We start from the raw sequence: 14,893 nt of genomic DNA, 5'->3' as shown, positions 1-14,893 counted from the left end.
GCTGGGACACTGAAGGGCTGGGGATAGTTCAACTACCTGGATGGTGAAGTAAACACAACCTTGAATTTACTTCTGGCTAGACATATAAGATACACAGTGAAGGAAGAAGGAAGTCTGGTATATATCACACTGTCTTCAGGGAGAAACGTAGCAGAAAAAGGGTGACAGTGGTGTACATGCTGAGGAAAGGTTGGCAGCCTCCAAACTCCTTATTTTCTTAGCAATATTTGAATACCAACACACAGAAATACCTACCCTCATGGTTTACTGCACCCAGAGACAGTCCTGGATGAAGATTGTGTTTTACAATCTGTATCAAATCATCGCGGCCATTGCTCTGTGGACACCATATTTCTGTAAATCTGTTGCGCAGAGCAGGGGAAAGCTGCAAACAAGCAGAGTGACAGATCAATTGAAGATTCTTTACAACATCTTCCCTAAAGGTCAGTTAACAACAGCCTTGTAGTCACTGTACTTGTAAACAATAAATAAAATGAACAAGATAGATCTTTCCCTCTAATTTTGACAGAGACACTTTGTAAGAAAATCTTTGAAAGAAGGATTTTTAAGTCGTCTAGTAGTGGCATCAATGCAGGAAATGGGTGATATAGAAAGTTCAAAAGAATATGGGAAGAAACTGAGCTGGTTTGCAAGCACTAAAGCTCCACTTCATTTTAGGACACCAAGTATCAAACAACAGCTCTGTAATCTCCCTTTGCTTACAGAGGCAAACCACCACATGGAAATTTGCCTTCAATTACAACTCATTTCTCTAATTCCTCTCTTCCTTGGCTGAATTGGTCAAACAAAAATGAGTAGCACAAATGCAATCCAGAAGTAAATCCTGTTTAAACACATGGTTTCAATGAAGGGGGGTGGTTCTCTACTTCAGAAACCACTTTAAATGGAGTACCCATCTTCTTTTGAGTAAAAGAGCTCCTGGTTCTTTTTTATAAACCTAGCTTCCAACACTGCTTAAAAGTTGTAGTGTTTTGTTGTCTTATGGGTGTTTTTAAACATATTTTAAATTACTTTATTCTCAACTTCAGAAACAATTTTTTTCATTTAATGAAAAAGCTTTTTTGGGATGTGACGTTCATTATTCACTAAGAAACACAAGATGACCATCACTTTCTGAATAGCATTAAGGAGAAAAATCTGATATGCAACTTTGCACTACCCCAGAGACCTGCATTTACTTGCTTCACAAGTCACAGTTCCTGTACTTGAATATTCTATATATCAAGCCTAACTAGAGTATTTTTAGAGGCCTGAAGCTTCCTTTGACATTTTGCTGAGTATTCATTTACAGTGCCAAGTGGCAGAAAACAGATTCACCCCAATCCTCCTTTAGAGTGACGAAGCAGATGCCAACTAGAAAGCACAGGATGCCAGAATTGGCATGATGCATTTTGCATTGCACCTCCAACCACTTAATGGTCAGTATGACCATAAGATGCATGCTGAATTTCCAGATGTTTTGGCATTTACCTCTTTTTTCCCAAAGTCCCCTCCTGGGTTCATGGTCGCAAGGATACGGAATTTCTTTCCTGCAACTAATAGCTCTACTTCATTCTCCTCATCATCTTGGCCACCTTTTTCAGCAAGTACCAATGTCTTTTCAGCTTCAAGAACACTAGAGAGAAGGTAAAAAAATATTGCTTAAATTTTGTTCCACACTTCAAAAGATCACTTAAAAATGAAAATCATATTAATTGGCCTGGATAAACTTACCTTTACCCAATATAATGGGTAACAGAAAAGACTAAAATGAGGGATACTGCTGCAAACAGATAATGAAGTTGAATTTATATTTTAGTTGTTCTGGGGGTTTTCTTTACACATACTCGAAAGAGGGGAATAACTAGATTTTGTTCCTGGGATTTGACAAGATACATAATTTCAAGAGCTCACTGGCAGGTGGAAAACATTACTCCTGCAGATGGTAAACTAGAGAGCTTACTTTCAAGTTTTATTTGTACCATTGTCCTTTTCAGCAAGAGAGCAGCTCACCTAAGCCAGGAAACAAAAGTGCCTAAAAGAAGTCAGATTTACCCCACCCATGTTTGGATAATGAACAGACACACTGAGGATGCTTTGTACTACTACGTTTCAGACATACCTGTTGAGCCGCTCTAGCACAGAATCATCAGCTAAAGAAATCTCATCAAGGAGGAAAAAACCCTCCTCCTTCATTGCTAAAACAAGAGGTCCATCACACCACTCAAAGAGTCTAGAACCATCAGATTCCTCCTAAAAAAAATGGAAAAGAATGTGAGAAGTTGTAACTGCTACTTTTTTCTTCCATGGTGACACCATCCAAGGTATTAGTGGTGCAAGACAAACCTGCTCCTTGGACCTCTGCCTGACTGGTCGCAGCCCTCCCAGGAAGTCTGATGTCTCCATGTGCAGGTGGCAATTCACTGAGTACAGCTTCTGATTTGCTAATGCTGCAAAGATCTGACAAATGGTGGTTTTACCACACCTGCAAACAAGTAATTTAAATAAAAAGGATGAATTAAAAAAAGAAGCAAAACCAAACAATCCGCTCACTTTGGACAGGATTCACACTTTCATTGAAGAGCTATGAGGCAAAGGCCCAGCATGCAAATTTTCTTCTGCTCCTTTCCTTGAAAGAAATGTATGCAAAGTGAAGCCATTTTTGGCACAAGTGTTGCTGACTTGCACCAGAGGCCTTTAATTAAATTTAAATCAATAGCTGCATTGATGGATTTCTGCATGTTCAAAGTCAAATTTATTTCAGCTTGACCTTACAGATACTCAACCAGCCTAACATTTCACTGAACTGGAAATGCCACATGTCTAGACCAAGCCTAAGTCTGAGGGAATAAACTGCTGAGTATCTAGTTTTTATTTACTACTCAAGTAAATTTTCCTTCTCTCTTTTCTTGCATTTTTCTTTCCTTCTCTTCCATAAAAATTTACTCTACAAATTTATAACCAGCCCAAGAGCAGACAGTAGCTACTTCCATGACCTCCACTACAGCATATGAAGTGGAGAAGTGGTAGCAAGACTGTATTCAAGCTCATAAAACATGCAAATTGAATGTGCTCTCTAAGAGAAAAATGTCACAACACCCCAAAAGCAGCCACTCCTGTGAGGCACAGTGAGATTCTACAAGGCACCCTGTAAGCTGGGGACAGAAGTCAGTTAACTTTTATTTTACTACTTTTATATAACTTCTATAAAAGGGTTTATCTGCATTCTACACAATGCAGATAAACCCATCAAAGATACAGGTTAAAAGAGATGCATCTGCTTCCTCTCAGAAAGGAACTGTGAAAAACAGCAGCTGCAAGTCTGCCATGAGACAGGCTCAAATGTCCCAGCCCAAAGCAGCACTGAAGCTCCCACAATCATTTTGTCTCCAGCTCAGCAGCTGGCGCAGCACTACCAAAAACATCATAAAAAGATTACCCAGTGTCTCCCACCAGGAGTACTGGTTCACCAAACTCCAGGGCTCGTCCCACCAACGTGGCAAGTCTCCTCATCCCTTGAGTCCAGACAACATGGCTAAAATCTCTGTCCATCACCGACATCCACGTGGAAGACTTAGCTGCACAACACAAAGCAATCCATCAGCTTCAGTCACATCTAGAGACCTACCAGTGGGACCCCTCTAGGAAACTCACCCAGTAGCTTTTTGACACTTTCCCCTGAGAAGAGAGACTCAGGATGTATTTTTTTCTTGAAGTGTTTTTCAATGACATTTTGAATAACATCCACCTCCTCCTGTTTCCTGACTCTGCCTGCCAGAAGCATAAAACCTACAAAACAGAGAAAGAGAGAAAGCAATTACTACCTGGGTAATCAGCAACAAAAATTCACACTTAAGAAATGGGGTTGGAAAGCAATTCTACAGACACTCAAAAAAGCTGGGGCAGCAGAGCTCACCATCATTTGCTAAGTGCTGAAGCCAGTCATAATCCTTCTGCAGCTGCTCTGCCAGCCTGTACCTTTCAGCCCAGCGGAACAGATCCCGCAGGGTAATGAATCCGTGCTTCCCAGCAAACACCGTCGAACCTCTGCGGTAAGACTGCCACAAGAACCAAAGTGAGCTATTTCTTCATCAACCTGTCCAAATACTTCAAGCAAAGCTAATCACCCCTCTCCGCAGTGACATTGCAACAATTGCAAACATTGCAAAAACAAAATTTTATGAACAACTACAAAAAAAAAGTCCAGTAGAATCACAACGTCTAAATATTAACTCCTTTTAGGCAGGTATTTGATAAGCAGCAGGAATGAAACAATTTAGATAATAATAATTTTAAAAAAACCTAAGAATAAAATAGGTACCTGGAATAAAACAAAATCCAGTTTGTGCTGCAGTAATTGCTTTTAAATACAAGGTAGTTTTACATACTAAGTGTCAAATGTCTGTTGAATACGGGAGTATCCAAACATATCCAAAATTGCTGCTTAAAAATAATACCAAATTTCACATGACCCAAAGACCTCTACAAATCCAATCCTGTGCTTTGGCTCCACAGCAAGGAGCCACATTAAATTCTACACATTAAATCCCAAGGTGTCTAGGTTTTTGGTTTGTTTTTTTGGTTTTTGGAGGGTTTTTTTTGGCTCCTAGCTTTCTCTCAAATCTGACATCACCTTCCCTAGTCTTAGTCTTAACTACTGAAAATTAGTACCTTGGTGGGTTGTCTCCATGGTTTAGGATTTTAAATATCCTTCAGCCAACAATACCTCCCCCCCAAGGGAATTGCTATTACTTTGTGCATGTTATTTTGAAGTACCTTTGCATTTCTTATACTAAAAGAAAAAAGACTCTCATACTTGCAGGTCTAACATGACTTTGACAAGCTTGCTGCAGTAAGAAGGTGGCAAACTGCATCGCTTGTGCAGGATGGTTTCCAGTTCAGCACTTGGCAGTTCATCAAAATGCAGCTCCACAAAACGATTTCTGAAGGCTCTGGACAAAACCTAAAATATGAGACCACACCACTGTATGAACTTTTTCCTTTGATATTGGTCATAGACCTTCCCCTACACATCCAAAGGAAATTAGGATAGTGTCATAGCATACAAATTAACACATACACATCAACATTGAAACAAAGCATAAGAGACAATCTGGATGAGGACAAAAGTTTTAAAATGGACTGAGTGTTTTAAGGGCATAGGCAGCTAAGCATTACAAAGCCACCAGCTCACTCTCCCTACAATGGGAGTATTGGAAGGGTAAAAGTGATAGAACTTTTAGGCTGAGACAGTTTCATAGGCAAAGCAAAAGGTGCATGTGCAAGCAAAGCAAAATTAGCAATTCATTCATCACATCAATAGGCAGCCATTCAGCCATCTCCAGGAAGTAAGGGCTTCATCACACACCAGAGTTACTTAGGGAAACAAACACTGAACTCCCCCTCTTCCTCCTTCTCCCCCCAGTTTTGACTGATGAGCACAATATCATATGACATGGAACATCCCTTTGGGGTCAGCTGTGTCCCCTCACAGCTTCCCATGCACCCCCTACCTACTCCACAAGTAGGTGGGGCAGCGTGAGAAGCACAGAAGGCCTTGAATCTGTGCAAGCTTTGCCCAGCAATAATTAAGACATCCCTGTGCTATCAACACTGTTTTCATCACAAATCCAAAGCACAGCACCATACTAGTCATTATGAAGAGAAGTACCTATTCCAGTCAAAAACCAGTACAAAATGGACTTCGACAGCCTAAGTAGAATCTTTTTTCCAGTGCTCTTGGACAAGAAATGCTGATTCAGGTATAATATACATGAACTCGGGTTCACTAAATCACTTAAATCTCAACTGCCTAAAATTAATTAGAAATTCTGTATCCATGAAACAAGGAACTCACCTAAACAGAGCCCAGCTGTACTGACAGTCCACAGCCACCTCAACTCTCTCCCTTCTTGAGAGATTCATGATGCTACACATCAAAACATTTTCACATCACACTGTATGTATGAGAGAGATTAACTCCCTAAAGTCTTAGCTACCCAAAAGGAATAGAGCATACAGACCTTTCTGCCACCATAGAGACCTGGAGGGTTCTGTGTGGCAAACAGCATGAAGCGAGGGTGAGCTTTGACAACCTCCTGAGTCTCAGTAATGAACAGCTCTCTGTTATCATCCAACAAGCGGTTGAGAGCCTCCAGAACATCAGTGGGAGCCAAATTCAATTCATCTAGAACGATCCAGTAGCCCTTTCTCATTGCATCTATGAGAATGCCTTGGGGTGAACAGAAAAATTCCTAGTTAAAAATCTTATAAAGCAAATCTAACAGAAGCATGCACTCAGATATTTTCAGCAACCCATTTCATTCAGGATGAGCACTGCTCCAGTATTGTTTAAATTGTTGGCTTATCATCTTTAGGTCCCATGGGACGAACATGATGAGACAGATATGAACTTTTCAGAATTCATTGAAATTCACACAAGTGATTATCATTAAAGTGCAACTACTAACTTTATGACAGGTCATCTCTCCATTGTAACAAATCAGACAAGTTAATCAGAAAAGGAAAAAAAAAAATCTAGCCACTGAAATGAGACAAGAATTTGGAGTATATAGAACATGATAACTTACCTTCTTTAAATACCAACTTTCCAGAGGCATCTGATGTGTAACAGCCAATATATTCTTGGATATCAGTATGCTCATGGTTGTTAATCCTTACACAATGATTGCCAGTAGCAGCGGCCAACCAGCGAATTAAACTGGTTTTACCAACAGAGGTCTCTCCTTGAATCAGTACTGGATGAGTCCTAAAAGCCATGACCAAAATAGTGGGTTAGAAGCATGAGCCACGACTTTCTCACACACAAGATGTCAACATTGTTAAATCACACTATCAAAACACCACCACTTAACTCATTTGGGGTATCCAAGATCACACACTAACAGGGAAATGCAAATAACTTTACTCCCAAGTGATAACAGCTACCCATGAAACTTTTCATGGCAGTGCAAAATAAGCAGGTTATTCTAACCTAAATTTCTAGATCAGCCTTTAAATATAACTACATATGGCAGTAAGATGCTTTAAGGAAACAAGAAACACATGTATAAATTTCAAGCCACTCTATAATGAAAAGTTAACTGTAAAGTAGAAGGAAAATAGACATTATTCATCCAAACAACAAAGATTAGAAGGACACCAACAATTCAAGGCCTAAACAAACATATTTAACTTTTTTTTTTTTTTTTTTAACTAAAAAGTTGAAACACTTACCCTGCAGACACAACCCTGACAATGTCTTTCAGATTAAGCTTAACTGAAGGGGTGAGCACATAACTCTCATCTACTGTAGGTTCTTTGTCTCCAGCTGAAATCCAGTACCCTTCTATAAGTATAAAACTCCCTCCTTGAGGTTTTGGTATTTGCTAAGGAGACATGACAGAAATAACAGATTATACAGACAAGTTTCAATTTGCTAATGAAAACAACTACTGTTACACCACTGTTACATATTCTCTGAAGTAATTTTAAATTAATCCCTGAGCACTCCTGCAGTAAACACTGTCCCCTTGTCACAGAATGCAAATTACAGGAAAAACATTACCAGATTATTTCAGGGTCATGAAGCGGGAATCTTTGCCAGTTGCATGAAGATAAAAATGTCTCAAGAGTCTTAGCACTGAATTTTGAAGGGCATTTACAAGGAACTTTGCTTTAATCTTTTTTATTTATTTATGAACACTTTCCAGTATGAAAGGGCTTATTTTGAAAAAAATACCCATCTCTTTAACTGGCTTCCCCATCCCCCATGCAAACTCATGCTGGGTTCCCAGCACTAGTGACATTCTTCCTTTCCCATAAGAGACAAAGCACAGATGCTTCTTCATATCCATATGTTCTGCATTCAGAGTCTAAAAATATAAAGCCTGAGAAAGCTCCTCCAAAGTCTGTGAAAGCTTTACAGTTGGAACCACTGCATTAAGCTGCCCACACTCCACAGTACTTTAGTTGTTCAGGCTTCCATAGTTTTTCAAATTAACAAATCAACCAGCTAACATATTCAAGCAAAGTAAAAAAACTACAAAAGAATGGTATTAATTTTTTCCAGTTCTTAACTTTGTAAAATGAAAAACAGAACTGCAAGAACAAAATGTAGAGTAAAAAAAAGGAGAGAAGACAATTCAAAATAAATTCTACTTTAAAAACTAGACAGCTCTTCATAATCTTAGTTACCTACCTGCTTGAGAAGGTTTTTGATGTTGCCAGAGACTATATGCTGGCATATTAGCTTTTGAACCACCGGGTGAGAACCTCTGTCAAGCTGTGTCAGGAAACTCAAACAGAAGCCCTAAGAGGAAGAATTATTTTCAGTGATAAACATGAAAAATAAGGAAAAAACATACAGATTAAAGAACCATTTCTGTTCAATACTGAACTTAGAGAAGATTATCCTTTACCCAAACAACCTCTACAGTGAATACACACTGAAAGAAATGCCAGCACAGGTAATCACCTCATACAGGGAGCGTGCTATGCTGCCACATGGATTAGAGGCTGCAAATCTCAACGCCCTGCACAGGGTACGGAGACTGTAGTGAGGTCTGTGGCCAGTTCCATCCACCAACTTTGTTTCTGCTTCCTTTCTCACAGACAAATAAAAGCTGCAAAAATGAAGTTACATAGAGCTGTTACTGATCAAACCATTGCTCCAAGGAATGAAACCCCAAGTATGAACACTTCAGTTTATCCCCAACTGTTACTTTTCTTAAAAGCTCCAGGTTATGAAAGCCATGCCAAGCTCTGCCATCTGTACAGTCAGTGAAGCACAGCAACAGAGTATTTTTAGACCCATATTTTTGACAGAGCTTGATATACAGAGAGTGGCTATAAACTTCAACTATTCTAAACAGGAGATAGCTCACCTTACACTAGGGGAAAGAAAGGTAACTAGATAAACACACAAGACTTTCTTCAGAATTATCTACAGAAGCAAACCATTGTAGTCTCTCAGATGTGAAAGAGGACTGAAACAACAATGCTATTTAACCGGTGTCATCAAGAAAACAATTCTGAACTTAAAAAAAATAAAAATCTCCTTCCCACAAATACAGAAACCTGCAGAATTAAGAAGATGGATGTCTATACTCTTCTGTTTCCTAAAGCTATGCCAACTGCTGCATGGGGAGCATTATGGTGTTTCCCAAAGCAGTCTAACCACAGACTATCGTCACATATTTACATTTTGCGACTTATTTCATCAAGAATTTAAAAAGATTACAGTCAACTTACTTCACAATTCCTTGTACTGTATTTTTGTTCACATTCAAGCTTCTCAGATAATCCATTATAAGAATTTGCAAGTCTACTTCATTTCTCAATTCTTCTACATAAAGTTCAGTAAACCTGCAAGAATCAAATCAGTCTGTAATACTTAAAGACACCTGAGCACATTGAAAAATCACCTTATACATAAATCTCATGGCATATGCATGTTAAATTTTTAAGTAAAAGAATACTGATTGTTAAAGCTACAGACCTATAGACTGTCAAACCTACAGACTCAAGAACCAGAGCAGTTGAAAAGTATGGTATTACTAATACTTTCAAGTAATTTATCTGAATTAGTTTAACATTTTTGACTGAAAGTGAACAATGTGGCTTAAATTACAATTTTAAACAATTTGCAATAGATACTCAAGTGTTACAGCCTGAACAAAGTACTGACACAGCAGTAGCTATTTTTGACAAATAGAAATATAAGTTCATTTAAACGTAGCAAGTTATGCTGATGCTGAAATCTTTTTTTCTGTATTACACCCATTTTCTTTCCTTTCACTATTCTTCAAGAGAGCCAATAGTAATAAACCCTTGCTTTGCCACTAATAAATACAAATGACTAGTTACACACAGCTGGTGCATCTTGCCCAGTGTTTATGAATCTGGGAAGAGACTATACATGCAACTTTTGGCACTCATGACGGAAATTGCATCAAGCAGGAGACATGTACATACAGAAACAGGTAGATGGTACTGAAGAATGGATTTGCCACAATTCCAGTTGCCTTGCCACAGCTTATATGCTTTGAGAGCACAGATCAAATATTTTGAGTATCACACATCTGTGCCATCATGCAAACCACCTTCCTTTTGAGTGAACAAGACTGGATATGCAGCTTTTTGCAGGGACCATCAACACTTCTGAGTTAAGAGAAAGGCTGCTAAAAAGACACTAAGCACTTACCTGTCTTTATTACTCCCATCAGGAACATAAACTGCTGCAGTAGCAGTCCCAGGTGCTGACAGCTTAAATGTGAAGAATAATCATTTCCTGCTCCCACTGACAACACTCTACACTACTGCTAGACCATTTGCTCATGGCTCAGTTACTTCACCAAAGTATTTTGCTGACTCTACTTCATGAAAAACCCTCACTATACATCTCTCACAGGTAGTAAATGTGAGTTCATACTTGCATCCTTGGGCCTCAGATAAAGCATTCTTCACTGGTCAACTCCTGAAACTAATGAAACTCTGAAAAAGACAGTGACTATTTTGTCCCAGAATCATTATTTCCTACCTGTTTCTTATTCCTAGAGGAAGATTTCTCTTTCCAACATCTGTAGCTGGATTCATGCACGCAAACAAGCGAAAATCAGGGTGGCGGACAAGAGGCTCTAAAGGAAAACAGAAATAAAAGACAAAGTTCATGATTAACACAGGATATTTGTATGTTAACTACAGTGTATTTGATCTAAGGCAACTTTCTATTGCTGCACTCCTACACTTCCTTAAAAATGCCAGCATCAAAAATTTTCAGAGAATAGTCCTATGTGATTTTATCAGAAGTACCTGCATCTTCACAACAGCCACAGGCAAGTGAAACCCTGACATTTTTGTGTGTAGCAAGATGTTGTAACAACACAAAACATTTCAAAAATTATGAGCCCTAAACTTGGAACTCCTTTTGTCTCTTTTGGAATAATAGCCCATGCTTCCCTCAGCTAGGAAGAAAATCCAGCCTGGGATGCTCACAGAACATTTGCCGCTCTCTGTAGCTCTTGAGAGTAGCATTCAGGAACTGCATTTTTTTATCTTTACATCTGTAAAAGGAGTTAACTTTCTACACAGCAGCCCCTACAGTGCTGTTGAGAACACACCAGTGTTTTGGACATCTTGCAAAGAAGTACGAAATCTACTAAGAGCACATTGCTCTCTTGTGCACACATTCATTTTAATGGTAAATTATCTCAATTTATTTTAAGCTTCATAGGATAGGGAACTCAGCTGAACTCCTGAAATAAAAAAATAAAAATACAGCATAAGCAAGCCCTGAAATAAAAAAATAAAAATACAGCATAAGCAAGCACAGAAATAGTACCTGTGTCTCCTCTGTCTAGTAACACCAGTGATCCAGATGATCCTTCCAATAAACCACTCAGGCACTCCAAAGTCTCTGCTGCAGCCAAGTTAATCTCATCCAATAAAACCCACTCTCCTTTTTTTACTGCTTGTGCCAGAGTACCCTAAAAGCAAGATCTATTTGTTAATCACGTTGCCAGGAATGAAGTGCCAACTGAAGAATTCAGATACTGGAATTACTTGGTGTGCAATCTACAGCTTGATTAGACAAATGGCAACTCCAGACCTTTTACAGCAGTAGCAGTTTTACTGCTCTCTCTCAATAACAGCAATCACTTTGCCAGACACAGAAGTCAGACAGTTATCATGCCATTGTATCAGTAGCCAGTTAGATTGGCTCAAATACAACAGATTTAAGATCACTTATTTGTGCAATCTACCACTGTGGCGCATATGCATCACTAACACCACATGTGAACAAAGTTAATCTGAAGAAATCCAAAAACACAAGCAGCATTATGCTCCTAAGGAATCTGTACCCTATTAATTAACACTACATTAAGTCAGACATTCTCCAACTACTCAAAAATACATTTCTTTATAGAGGACTGGTCAACATCTCACACACTTTACATGAAATTTGAGAAAATATATTCCGATTATCAGGGTGACAGTAAACAAGCATAAATAAACATCATGGTTTCTCCTAATCTCACTTAATGTCATTAAAACATATTGTGTGTTTGAAACATTTAGAAAAATCACTTCTAGATAAACAGCACAGATTCTTAATATTAAATCCATCACAAGAATCCCTAGACAGAAGCAAGACCTACTGGAGACTGATCAAGAAGTTTTTTCTAATCTCCTGCAGTTGAAAAGAAGGTATGACATACAGATATTCTCATCATAGCAGCCCTAATTCCTGTTACACAGCACTGAATTAATGTGCCACCACAAACCAGTCTCCCACTGCCCATCTCACCACTGCTTCCTTGAATCTGCACACTTGATTTCACAGAGTTATCATGGCACACGTTTTACTTCACAGCAAGGTTCTTGCCAGGAAGCTACTTATATAATACTGATTGCAAAGTCTTTTAAATACTTCTCCTTATTCCTCCCAGCATCAAAATGCAAATATCTAAATACCTCAACAAATGCAAAGAGAAGGGCATTTTCTGTCATTTTCATCTGTTGATGAGCATGATTCAGTTTAAGACCAAATGCCTCCCACTTTTCCTTCAGTGGTAAGCCTGCAAGAAAAACAAATTTAAGTTTGTACCATCAGAACAATAGCACAAAAAATGTTTGACAACAGTTTTTTTAATCAAGTTGTTTCAAGCAGAGAGATACAAAAGTAAGCTCGAGCAACAAAAAAATTCAAGTCCTTCAGATGACACACCACAAATTAAAAAAAGAATTTAACTTTGTTTTGGTTTTGTGCATGTGTGGTTTTTTTGGTTTTTAAATTTAACTGTACCCATATGTCAATAGTGCTCAGATAATTTGCTATTCATTCCCAGATGAGGAACGAATACTTATATTGCACTTTGTTCCAGCATGACTGTTACTGTCTAATTTCCAGAGACAGAAAGAGGCATGTCAAAAAAATAAATCCAAATTTCTAACCCTTATGACAGAACAAATTAACAATGAACACTTCTATATCAATAATTAACACACTATTGCTTATCAGATACAACAATATTTACTATAGCACTGATTTCAGTTATTTGTTAAAATCACACACAACATCAAAATTCCTTAAGAAACTTTGCAAGTTACAGATTTCAGCTTGTCTTTATTTTAGGATTGTCATTTCTTGCAGTAAGTGCAAGAACTCTTTAAACTCTCTTTTTTTCTTCTTCTTCTTCTTTTTTTTTTTTTTTTTTACATTTGTGGCCATTTGTTTTAGTATCTGCATATTCATAAGAACCAGTTAAAAGAAGAGTGGAGATAAAGCTCATAATTCCTTTTATTTAGCCCAAACTGAATGAAAGCTACAACTTCACTTTTTCTGCTGGTCTAGAACAAGAAAAAACTCCATGCAGGGCAAAGTATCAACATCGCCTCAGCCCCAAAATGGGTTGTGATGTATAAAACAAGAAAAACTTATCTGGAGACAAAACCACACTGGAACAAAATAAAGCACTAGGCAAGTCAGCATCACTAACAGAGGAACCAAGGCAAAAGCAAGATCTTAAAAATAATTCCTACCCTAAAACAGTTCTTACTTTGGGTTTGGTTCCGTTATTGTTGTTTTGCTTTGTTTTTTAAAAAGGACATGTTTGTGAGACATAAGCAGGTTCCAGGGCTGAAAGTAAGAATGCATTCACATAGGAGATTGAGACACAAACAAGCAGGACTGCTCACCAGCACAGCAAACAATTACTGAGTGGAGACCAGATGTCAAGGGTACCACAGGGCAGACAATCTCCACCAATCTCCACACTCTCAGACATAGCTAACATCAGAGATGAGTTAGAAAAACAAAACAAAACAAAACCCTGAAAGTTCTGAATGTCTTTTTGCAATGTTGACATTGCATTTCTCAAAACCAGAAAAAAAAATGTAATATAGGGGGAGGAAAAAACCCCTAAACTTCAAACAAACCCAAATTAAAAGAATAAAATTCACCAGTATTAACCTACCCTCTGCATGGTTTAGCACTAAACTAAAACTGTTTTTAGTTTTTTTTAGTTTTACCATCAAACTGTTTGATCCATCTGAAGTCTTACCAGATGCATTTTCTTTTACTTCTTTATTAATAGCAGATTTATGAATATGTTGCATTAGTTTTAGCAGATCATGCCAACGTTTTTGTCTGTAGCAAGTCTGAATGTGTCCCAAGAATGTTTGATTTTTCTTCCTAGAGAATGTCTGAGAGAAGAGTTCTTCAAAACACTCTCGCAGAGGGAGCCAGATCAGCTTGTTATCCACAGGCTTGTAACTGAAGAGAAGCAAAAGAGTAATTACTTATGTGAGACAGAATCTTCCGTGAACTTAAAAAAGAAAACAAGTCCAAAACCAGTTACTTGAAACAACAATAAGCTGCATGGATGAACCCTTGTTTCTTACTAAACTAAACTAAACTAAAAGTTTTTTACTAAACTAATGAACTAAATAGAATTGCACATATTTAAATGCACCTCATGAGGTGATTCTGTAAAGACAGGAACACTCTGATACACAAAATATTAGTAATACTAGCAAACAATCAGTCCAGTGAATATTACATCAGATTTATTGAACAGCTCAGCCACTTTGGGCTGGACATTGGGCTGTGTTTTTGAATGACTTCATCACACACAGCTCTGCACACAATTCAGTGAAACTGCTCTGCTCTTCAGCAAGGACAAGAAGGTTTCTGCATGCAAAAATGTTTATTAAGACATTTATCCTACTTTGTAACAGATACTGCCCATCTGTTCTGCAGAACAGACAAAACAGAGGTCAGTGACTCACCCCCCTAAGAGATCAGCCGTGTCACTTTGTTGGTTCATGTTGACAACCCTCAAACGGTGTCCTTGAAACAGAGATAAAAAGCACCATCAGCTTGTGGGTTTGT

General features: G+C 38.2%; 1 protein-coding gene across 1 annotated transcript in view; it reads right to left on the bottom strand.

The window, feature by feature from the left end:
* MDN1 (midasin AAA ATPase 1) overlaps positions 1-14,893 on the bottom strand; it is a 93,132-nt gene that overhangs the window by 55,925 nt on the left and 22,314 nt on the right. Inside the window, exons 15-33 of the mRNA XM_053974318.1 lie at positions 14,791-14,851; positions 14,064-14,275; positions 12,475-12,578; positions 11,342-11,486; positions 10,541-10,637; positions 9,253-9,366; positions 8,477-8,624; positions 8,201-8,311; positions 7,237-7,388; positions 6,591-6,769; positions 6,024-6,232; positions 4,817-4,963; positions 3,917-4,058; positions 3,655-3,789; positions 3,440-3,578; positions 2,347-2,485; positions 2,123-2,253; positions 1,492-1,636; positions 256-385 (exon numbers count right to left, since the gene is read on the bottom strand). Coding sequence (XP_053830293.1) covers positions 256-385; positions 1,492-1,636; positions 2,123-2,253; positions 2,347-2,485; positions 3,440-3,578; positions 3,655-3,789; positions 3,917-4,058; positions 4,817-4,963; positions 6,024-6,232; positions 6,591-6,769; positions 7,237-7,388; positions 8,201-8,311; positions 8,477-8,624; positions 9,253-9,366; positions 10,541-10,637; positions 11,342-11,486; positions 12,475-12,578; positions 14,064-14,275; positions 14,791-14,851 — 2,640 coding nt within the window. The remainder of the gene's footprint in view (positions 1-255; positions 386-1,491; positions 1,637-2,122; positions 2,254-2,346; positions 2,486-3,439; positions 3,579-3,654; positions 3,790-3,916; positions 4,059-4,816; positions 4,964-6,023; positions 6,233-6,590; positions 6,770-7,236; positions 7,389-8,200; positions 8,312-8,476; positions 8,625-9,252; positions 9,367-10,540; positions 10,638-11,341; positions 11,487-12,474; positions 12,579-14,063; positions 14,276-14,790; positions 14,852-14,893) is intronic.

Source organism: Vidua macroura, chromosome 3, assembly GCF_024509145.1.
Source record: "Vidua macroura isolate BioBank_ID:100142 chromosome 3, ASM2450914v1, whole genome shotgun sequence".
Lineage (NCBI taxonomy): Eukaryota > Metazoa > Chordata > Aves > Passeriformes > Viduidae > Vidua > Vidua macroura.
This window is presented reverse-complemented; position numbering and strand designations above follow the sequence as displayed.